This window comes from Phyllostomus hastatus, unplaced genomic scaffold (genome assembly GCF_019186645.2).
Source record: "Phyllostomus hastatus isolate PE091 unplaced genomic scaffold, TTU_PhHast_1.1 phas_scaffold_1066, whole genome shotgun sequence".
Classification (NCBI taxonomy): domain Eukaryota; kingdom Metazoa; phylum Chordata; class Mammalia; order Chiroptera; family Phyllostomidae; genus Phyllostomus; species Phyllostomus hastatus.
Genome location: NW_025334004.1, coordinates 13491075 through 13500697, shown reverse-complemented (window position 1 = coordinate 13500697; position 9623 = coordinate 13491075). Strand labels below are relative to the sequence as shown.

The window sequence follows — 9623 nt, the reverse complement described above, 5'->3', positions numbered from 1 at the left end:
CCAGGGGGCGCCTTGGAGCCTGGCTATGCTGGAGTCCCCCGCCCACCCTGGCACAACAATCCAGGGGCGGATTCCCAGGCTGCTGCCGGACTCACTCAGACCCCGCCCCCCTTTCGGAGCAGACACCTCCTTCTGATCTGGACAAGGAACAAATGGCTTGAGACGCCTACCCCGGCCACACCGCTCACATCCCTACTCCTGCTTCTGCGGTCGCCTTGGAATTTGCCCCAAATTTGTTGAGCGCAGCTCCTGGAGCCAAGGGGCTCCAGCCAGGCAATGAGAGCAGTCCTCGGTTTAACCGCTGGAGGAGCCTGGCTGTTCCGTGAGAGGGGCGGCCGAGCCCTGCGGTTGGGGTTCCAGACCACGCCCCTCTCAAGAGGCCCGGCTCCTGCGTTGGGCCCCAGAGGACAAGCTCAGACACCCAACCAAGTGCGATCTTTCCCGTGGTGGCGCCAGGCTCCGGGCGTAGCCCTGGCGCGCAGAAAGCCGTCGCCATCCTACGTGGCTTCAGAATTTAAGCTTTCATCTTCTTCAATCCGTCAATAAACACTGCGCCTTACCAGTGTCCCTCGGCTAGGTAAAAAGTGTAGAGAGAGATTTGGAGAGCAAAAGAGTCCAGCTCCGTGAGGGTTCCGCAGTCAGAAAGAACAGGTCGCAGTTGGGGCAGATGAGGAAACCAGTTTACCACGACTTTATGTTCCGCAGGGACATCAGGATTCCTAGAGGAATCCTGGGGTGTGGCCATGCATGTAGCCAAACTTCTCCCCTCCTCTCCCCAGTCTATGCTTTCATACTGGGTCCTACCCACACAGACCGAATTCCCCCCTCTGTTTGGAGAGGAAACCGGAATGAGATAGAGGGGCGGGCAACCTATCTCTAGCCCAGTCCCAGTGGAGTGCAGACTGGGGAGCGCAGCCTCCCTCCACCCAGATGCCTCCAGCCTTCCTCCCTGGAGGTAGGCCCCAGCTCAAGCATCCTCTCTGTACATCTGGCAGACATGTGCTTGGTGAGCAGGGCCCATGGCTTCTGGAAGCCAGAGTCTTATTATCATGAAATTCCGCCTTCATGTGCACATCTGCATGCACCATCTGTGCATCTCTGTGTCTGTTTGTTTATACACCTTTATTGTGTGCTTATTGTGCCTAGTCCTTTGCTAGGCATTGTCCAACACAAAGTAGTATAAAATACGGAGTTTCCAGAATGACAGGAGAAATAGGACATGACCAAATGCCCACCTTACTGCACTGAACTAACCCATGCCCCATGGTGCTCTCCTGGGTAGCAGATGGCAAGCACCGAAGAGGACTGCAGTTAGTAAGTGCAACTGGGACTTAGGAGAGAAGGAAATTCCTAGAAGGTTAATTTTGAGAAAGGGCAAACTGGGGCAAGGCAAAGACTGGGGACAAGGAAAACAACAGCAGGAGCTGTGCAGAAGGGCAGTTAGGAAGACTGGCCCATCAGGGCTGGCGGAAGGGCTCCTGGGAAGCAAGGGAGGAACTTGTTCTCTGCAGCTTTTTAAGTCAGCTCTACCCCACTCCCCTCCCCCCATCCACTCAGCCTGGGGACCAGAGGACAGGTATTGCCTTCTTCTTAGTGGGTGTGTGCATCTCCTGCAGGGGCCCCTTTACGTCCCACCGCCCATCTCGGCCTCTCCTTACCCTCCTCCAATGTTTGTCTCACCACCCCATGCCTCGCCTACTAAAGGCATTAAAAGCAATCTGTTAAGAAGCCTTGCTCCCCCTTTCCAGATCTTTTCAAGAGCAGGGACAAAAACTATCCCCACTCACACACCCCCACTGGCCAGGGTTGCGGACCTAGTAGTAGTCCTCCCCCTCTTCACTTTCAGCTTCTTCCTCAGGGACCAGGAGCAGGGACGGTAGCTGGGGAATGCCTGTGGAGTTCAGCTGGTCTGCAAACACATGCAAGCAAAGGAGAGAGGTCAGAAAGGAGGGGCTATCCGTGTGCACGTATCCCAGTCCGTGGGAAAGCCACACTCGCACGTGCACCCATGCACACATACACACACGGATACACACTACAGGGCCCGAGTCTACCACCATCCTCTCCTGCCCCAGAACCCAGGGCTCCCTCTTACCGGGTGTGAGAACGGTCAGGCTAGCTGGGGCCTCCACCTGACCCAGGGCATTGCGGGCCAGGCAGCGGTAGGTGCCTTCATCACTGGGACGCACAGCCTGAATCTGCAGCCAGCTTGTCAACTCAAACCTCTGGGGTCCACCCCTAAACTGTAACCGGAGGAGGAGTCAGCAGGGTCCTTCCAGGTGGGCCCTGCGCTGCCCTAGGGAAGCTCTGCTCCCTTCCCCTACCTGCACAGAGATGTGGGGGTCATCTCCTGGCAGCTGAATGTCCGAGCCATCCTTCCTCCACTCGACAGAGGCCATGGGGTAGGCAAACACCTCACAGCCAAAGATCACATCCTTCCCCGTCACATTCCAGATGTCGGATGGGTGCAACAGGATCTGGGGCTCTGGGGGTGGAGGTGGGAGGCCTGAGAACAGGATGGCACACCCAGCCCAGCAAGGACCCCATATACGAACCATTGTGGACATGTGTGTGGGGAAACACACCTCCATGAACACACGACACGTATACCAATGTGGATGCAGATACACACAGTGTGCAAATGCAGAATGTAGACGTATGAGCAGACGCGATGCACACACAAGCACACGGACCCACACCTCAGCTTGGCAGCCACACTGTCCCAGGCTGCTCGCCTGTCCTCATTCCACCTTCTAGGCCCCTATCCCTGTTTGTAACCAACACCTCCCTCCTCCACCCTCCCCTTTTTCTGACCAGGTCCAGTTGACAAAGGCCCAAAAAGCTGCCCTTCCCCCACCTGACTCCAGGATTGGGGCCATCCGGAAAGGCAAAGGCAGAGAACCTGAAACCGAATTGGAGCTGTGGGGGAAAGTGTTGGGAACCCCCCGCGGCGTGTTTGTTTTCCTGGCAGCCTCTGCCAGCCAGACCCATCAAAGGGGCTCAGGAAGTGAAAGTTACTAAAGCCGCCAAATAAAACTTGAAGCTTGAGTGGCCGAGCTCCCTGGGATGGAGGGAGTTAGAAGAACCCCCTCCCCCACTAATCCCTGAGCGCAGAGGAAGGAGGTTGGGATAGGAGGTGGGGAGACTGAGTTGACGGCTTGCAGTACAAAGCCAGCCAAATGAAATTCGACTGCATCTCACAGGAACCCAAGTCTCCCTGCCTGGGCTTCAGCGGTCTGGGGCAAAGTCTGGGAGTCTCTTCACTTTCTCAGTTTTGAGGCCAACAACTGGCTATGCGCCTGCTCCCTCAAGAGTTGGTCCCTGCCAGCGGGTCTGGAGCTTTTCACGAAAACCTCCAGACCCGAACCTTCGGGCGGCGGCCTCTACGCATGAGCAACGAAAACGAGCTCGTATACTGCCCTGCAGGCCTCATCTTTCTCTCTCCTCTGGCCAGGAACTAATGCCGTCGGGGGCCAGGAGCAGCAATGCCTCGAGGTTCCTCCACGTGCTGTGTGTGGGAGACCCATACCCGATTCGCAGGGCCCTGGGTGCGCCACAGTGAGGTTGGCGTCCGGCAGAGCTCGGGCCGCTTCCTGCAGACGGCAGATCTGCGAGTAGGTGCGGCCGTCGGAACCACAGAGCGGGCGCTGTGAGCTGCAGACACACAGCGGTTCCGGCACCTCTCCGCGGCTCAGGTCGCCACTTGCGTCCAACCGGCACTCAAGCTGCTCGCCGCAGCGCCCATAGAAGTGGGCGCTGGGGTCCAGGTCGCAGAGCTGGCCTTCGAGGTTGGCACATTCCCAGCAGCAGCCGCAAGCGTCGCGCACCCAGCCGGCCAGGCAACCCCGCGGCGCTGCGCACTCCTCCGGCTGGCAGGGAGCACAGCCCTCGCCCTCCGCCAGCAGCCGCAGCCAGCCGCGCCGCAGGTAATCCGGGCCTGGGGACGGCCGCGCGCCGGTCGGGGGCGGCTCCCGCACCACCAGCAGTAGCAGTAGCAGGGGCAGCGCCAAAGTAGCTGCGGGCGGCTGTGGCATAGTTAGCTGGAAGCCCTGTGAGCACTCTGGGCATCAGCAGGTTCGTGCACCCTGCCAGGGAGGGAAGCCAGGTCAGGAGGTCAGAAGAAACCTCACTGTTCATTGTACCAAAGTTTGACTCTAGCACTGTCCCCTCCCTTGCTACCTTGGAGTCAAGTGGACCCTCAACGCCGAGGCATGGGGGTCATCCAGTTATAGAGGGTGGTAATTGGGCTGTTCTTGGGGGGTTAGGGAGAGGTTAGAAAAAGGGGTTATAAAGCTCAGCGCGCACGCGCACGCACACACACACACACACACACACACACACACACACACACTAGCACCACTGCTACACACCATCCAACTCGCAAGAGTTTCCTGCCCTAGAGGTGGATGGGAAGGGATGGCCTACGAGAAGTAAGTTGTTAATAAGAATGGGAAGGGTGGGGGGTGATGTCCTAGGGTCCAGAGCTCTCACCTAGTGTCCGGGACTAAGCCCTTCAGAGCAATGGTGACTCCAGTGACTCCAGTCCAAAAAGGTAGGTAGTGGAAAGAAAGCAGAGAACAATCGGCTGGGCCCGCAAGCCACCTCTGCTCCGGCTTGAAGATCTCTGAGAGAGCCCACGGGCTTGCACTCAGAAAACAGCTCCTCCGCCCCTCTCCCCGCCCCCAGACGTAGCCCCCCCCGCCCCCCCCACACCCTATCTTCTAGTTCTGAAGCTGCCAATTTTATGCGGCTGCACAGGACCCTCCTGGGCCACTTCCTTCAGCCTGGGCCAAAGTCACAGTGAGAATGGAGGAGCCGTAACCGGACACCGAAGCTGGGAGAGGACCAGAGACGGGGTGGGGTGGGGATTGAAAGTAGGGGTACAGGGGTGGCTGTGAAGCTCGAATTGGCTGACCAGCTAGGCCCTATCCCATCTGACTTCACAGTCCCTGGGGTAGGAGCTCTGGTGCCAAGTCGGGAGCTCTTGTAGGGCAGGGCCACGCAACTTTGTCTCTCCGCAGCCCAAAACCAGCTTCCTGGGAGTGATTGCAGGCTTGTACATCCAGCTTCCCCACCAAGGCGCCGACCAGAGACTGGGCGCTTACATCAGCCTCCCCACATCTGGCCACCTCCTCCCTCCCTACATCCGGCAGGTGCCTTAACCACGGCTGAGCACGGTGATTAAAGGTCCGAGCCGACCAGCGGCCGCAGGAAAAGGCGGGCGGGGCGCCTCCGGGGTCCGGATTACAGGTTATGGTTGCGAGGCTCGCAAAGCCGGAGACACACGGTCTTGCAGCCGCCACCAGCGCCACCGTGGCACTTTGGGCTGGGGACGGGGCGGAAAGCACTTCTGGAAGCCCGCCTGCCTTACCGGGGGTCTGCCAGGCCCCGCCCCGCCGGCCCCAAACGGCTTACAGAAGCCGCGCTCAAATTTAGTTTCCAGGGGGCGTAAGCTGAGCTTTGCAGCCGGGGAGGAGACTGTAAAGTAGTCAGGCTCCGTCCAGTAGGAACTGGCCAAGGGCGGAGCAACTTGAGCGGGGGGCGCGGGGGCCTCCTGACTAACCCCAAAGTTCAAAGGGGCCTCGAGACCGCCCAGGGGGATCGGCTTCGCATGCGTACTGGAAGCCCAGACGCTCAAGTTCCCGCCTGTGGTCCTGGACTCTCCAACCGGGCCTGACCTTGTCTAAGCCCTTCCAACTAGCAGTTCCCTAGCGGCGTACACGCCACTTCTGGCCGGAAGGGCCTGATGAGGTGGGCGAAGACAGGTACCCTGTCACCTGGTCTCTCAAACTCAAGAGGGAGGGGAAGCGAACTTCACGCGTTGTCTCGCAGTTGCCGCGAGAATTAGGACAGGAAGTCTGGGAAGCCAGAACAGGAAAAGCCCGCCGGTTTTAAACTGGAAAAAGAATGGGCGGAGCCAGCTGTGGCTGATAGTCGTGAGTGGTCCCTTATTTTTGGCTTTAGGGCAGCTGAAGTGTCGACCTGGGCTAGAAGTGAACCGTAAGAGAACTGCAGGAAGCAGACTTGAAATTGCGGAGGTGACTTACGGAGCCACTCACCTAAGGAGAGGCCTCTGGCAATGCCTTGAGGGCGGAGATCGTTGCCGGGGATACAGAGGGGTAGCAATCCGGTCTCTTAATGAATTGTCTCCAGCTTCTAAGGCTTGGCGCCAGTATTTAAACAATAAACTTCACAGACCTAGAAACTCTTACCTACTTTATTGTAGTCGGCTTTTATTTTCAGTCTTTGCTATGACCCAAGCGCCTGGTATTAGGAATTGTGTCTAACTCACCACTGTATCTTGCAAACTTACCCCCGCGCCTGCCAGAACAGAAAAATTTTGGTAAATATTTGTGGATTAAATGTGAAGGACTTCCTGAGAGTGAAAATCAGGTTTAACCCGGATTTTCGGGGTTGCTCGCTGATGGAGAAGACTGGTTAGACAGGGAACGAACGCCCCCTGGTGGGCCTGCGGTTGGTGACGAAAACATCCTACGTACAGTAGACACCAAAGATGTTGACTCTCCAGGAACTCTGCTTTTATTAAGTAGAGATTTTTGTCCCAGGGAAACACCACATATTGTGAAAATACTTTGAGGAGGGAATTGTTTGCCTAAGACACGATTTGGAAGTCTAGATACGTTCCCAGATCCTCATTATCTGACACTATCCAATAAAGCTCCAAAACACATTTAATAACATCTATTTGCCTCATAAATTTACTAAATATTTTGCGTATTCATGCTTTAAAAATGTTGAATCAGTTTGACCAGATTCTCTAATCTGGATCATGGAGAGGAGCTAGGTGGCAATATCCTTTGTGTGTCTACATGGGGAGACTAGATTGAGATGAAGAGGGTGAAGTTAAACTTTGTTGAAGAAAAGATGGTCCTGCCTCTTTGCCCTCCCCACTCTTTCCTGTAGATGCTTGTACTGAAGAAGGAATGAGGTATAGAGTGTAGGTTGTATTCCACTGTGAATCATAGCCTGGAAGTTCACAGGTTTTCGTACCTTCAGTTTAGCTACTGATCATGATATAACTGAAACATAATGATGGATTGAAATGGGTGCTGTACAAATGAACACCATCAAATGAAACCATGAAGGGTCAGTACATAGTTGGTAAGAAATTACTTGAGAGGACCCACACACTCTAACCTGTCACTTCATGTGCCCTGTTTTGATAAACCCCGTGAAAATACTGGGCTTGCAACTTTAAGGGAGAAGCAGAAATGAAACAAATGGTCTATTCAACCCATTAGAAATGGATACAGAGGAATTGTGTTTCCTCAGAACATTAGAATCGGTTTTTTTAAAAAAGCTCCACTAGGTAATTAAGACAGAATACCTTGTATCTGCCTACTGTGACAAATAGGTGAACTCAGTCAAAGGAAAAATATGCATAGGAAAATAAGGTAAAGCAAAAAAAAAAAGTATATGGATACTAATCACACTAGGGAAATATTTATCATATATCTCATCAATAAACACCCTAAGACAATTTGGAATGAGGCAAATGGCTGAGTATAACACTTATTTTGTGAAACTATTTTTCATAATAAAGTAGTAGATATTTTATAGGTAAATTAGAATGTTGAGACAAATGTAGAAAGTTGGGACAGCCAGGTGGGAAAATAAGCATTATAATTCACCTATATGTTACCAAATGAAAGCTGAAATACCCAGAAGACGAGCTCTTTGGGATACCTAGGCATTAAGGCATGTTGAATGAGCTTTAAAATATTCGGAAAGAAAATAGGAAAAAATTTCCTTAGTTTTCTTATATCCCAGGAGGCAACTGTCCCCCAACCACACACCCAATTTCCCATCCGTCTTGAGATGGAGATGGTAACTCCATCTGACCTGATGACTTGGCCACATTTTTTTAGAGAATTTTTATGAGTTTATTTTTTTATTATATTTTGATTATGCTATTACAGTTGTCCCAATTGTTCCCCTTTTGCCCCCCTCAACCCAGCACCTCCCCTCAAGCAATCCCCACACCATTGTTCATATCCATGGGTCATGCATATAAGTTCTTTGGCTAGTCCATCTCCCATACTGTACTTTACATCCCCATGGCTATTCTGTAACTACCTATTTGTACTTCTTAAACTCCTAACCTCTTTACCCATTTCCCCACACTCATCTCCCATCTGGCAACCATCAAAATTCTCTCTGTACCCATGGTTCTGTCTCTTTTCTTGTTTTCTTAGTTTGTTTTCTAGATTGAATTGTTGACAGATACATATTTTGCCATTTTATTGTTCATAGTTTTGATCTTTTTCTTAAATAAGTCCCTTTAACATTTCTTACAATAATGGTTTGGTGATGATGAACTCCTTTAGTTTTTTCTTCTCTGAGAAGCTCTTTAGATGCCCTTTGATTCTAAGTGATAGCCTTACTGGGTAGAGCAATGTTGGTTGTAGGTTCCCACTCTTCATAACTTTGAATATTTCTTGTCAATCCCTTCTAGCCTGCAAAGTTTCTTTTGAGAAGTCAGCTGACAGTCTTATGGGGACTCCCCTGTAGGTAACTAACTTCTTTTCTCTTGCTTTTAAGATTCTCTAATTATCTTTAACCTTTGGCATTTTAATTATGATGTGTCTTGGAGTGGGCCTCTTCGCATCCATGTTGTTTGGAACTCTCTGTGCTTCCTGGACTTGCATGTCTATTTCCTTCATCAAATTAGGAAAGTTTTCTTTCATTATTTCTTCAAATAGATTTCCAATTTCTTGTTTTTTCTCTTCTCCTTCTGACATCCCTATTATGCTAATATTGGGATGCTTGAAGTTGTCCCAGAGGCTGCTTTCACTGTTCTTGGGTTTTTTTTGGATTCTTTTTTCTCCGTGTTCTGATTTTTTGTTTTTTGCTTCCTTAAGTTCCAAATCATTGATTTGATTCTCAGCTTCATCCACTCTATTGTTGCTTCCCTATAAATTGTTTTTTATTTCAATTAATATATCCTTCATTCAGACTGGATCTTTTTATGCTGTTGAGGTCCTCACTAAGTTCCTTGAGCACCTTTAAAATCAGTGTTTTGAACTCTGTATCTGATAGATTGCTTATCTCCATTTCATTTAGTTATTTTTCTGGAGTTTTGATTTGTCCTTTCATTTGAGCCATGTTTCTTTGTCTCTTCATTTTGGCAGCCTTCCTGTGTTTGTTTCTATGTATTAGGTGGAGCTGCTATGACTGCTTGTCTTGGTAGCATGGCCTAATGTTATAGGTATCCTTCAGGGTCCAGTGGCACAGCCTCCCCTATCACCCAACTGGGTACTTGAGATGCATCCTCCATGGTAGCTGAGTACACCCTCCTCTTGTAGTTGAGCCTTGATTGCTGTTGGCAGGTCAGTGAAAGGGATTTACCCTGGCCAGTTGGCTGCAAGGACTAGCTGTGACCACTGGCCACCAACTTCCTCCTTCTGTGGCGGATCAGCTGTGCAGGGGCAAGGTGGTAGTGCTCCAATGTGGTCTGTAACTGTCCACTGGGTGTGAAGGCTCTGGAGTTTCCCAAATGGTGTAGGCCAAGGTCAGCCCCCACCAGTGTTCTGCCCAGGTTCACACTGTCTGAGCTGTAAAGCAATCTGAGATGGATGCTACTTGAGCTGGGCTTGGAGATT

The 9623-nt window shown here is 51.8% G+C and overlaps 1 protein-coding gene across 2 annotated transcripts; it reads right to left on the bottom strand.

The window, feature by feature from the left end:
* Positions 1-1112: 1112 nt before the first annotated feature.
* KAZALD1 (Kazal type serine peptidase inhibitor domain 1) lies at positions 1113-5779 on the bottom strand. 2 transcript variants are annotated; one of them, XM_045854309.1, is made up of 6 exons: positions 5679-5779; positions 4492-4624; positions 3530-4085; positions 2325-2485; positions 2096-2243; positions 1113-1909 (listed from the first exon to the last, which is right to left on the bottom strand). In XM_045854309.1, the coding sequence occupies exons 3-6, from the start codon at positions 4032-4034 to the stop codon at positions 1815-1817; spliced, it is 909 nt and encodes a 302-aa protein (XP_045710265.1). In that variant the 5' UTR covers positions 4035-4085; positions 4492-4624; positions 5679-5779; the 3' UTR covers positions 1113-1814. The 2 variants fall into 2 exon arrangements, with proteins under 2 accessions (XP_045710265.1, XP_045710264.1); XM_045854308.1 differs by lacking the exon at positions 5679-5779 and having other exon boundaries at positions 4492-4656.
* Positions 5780-9623: the final 3844 nt, after the last annotated feature.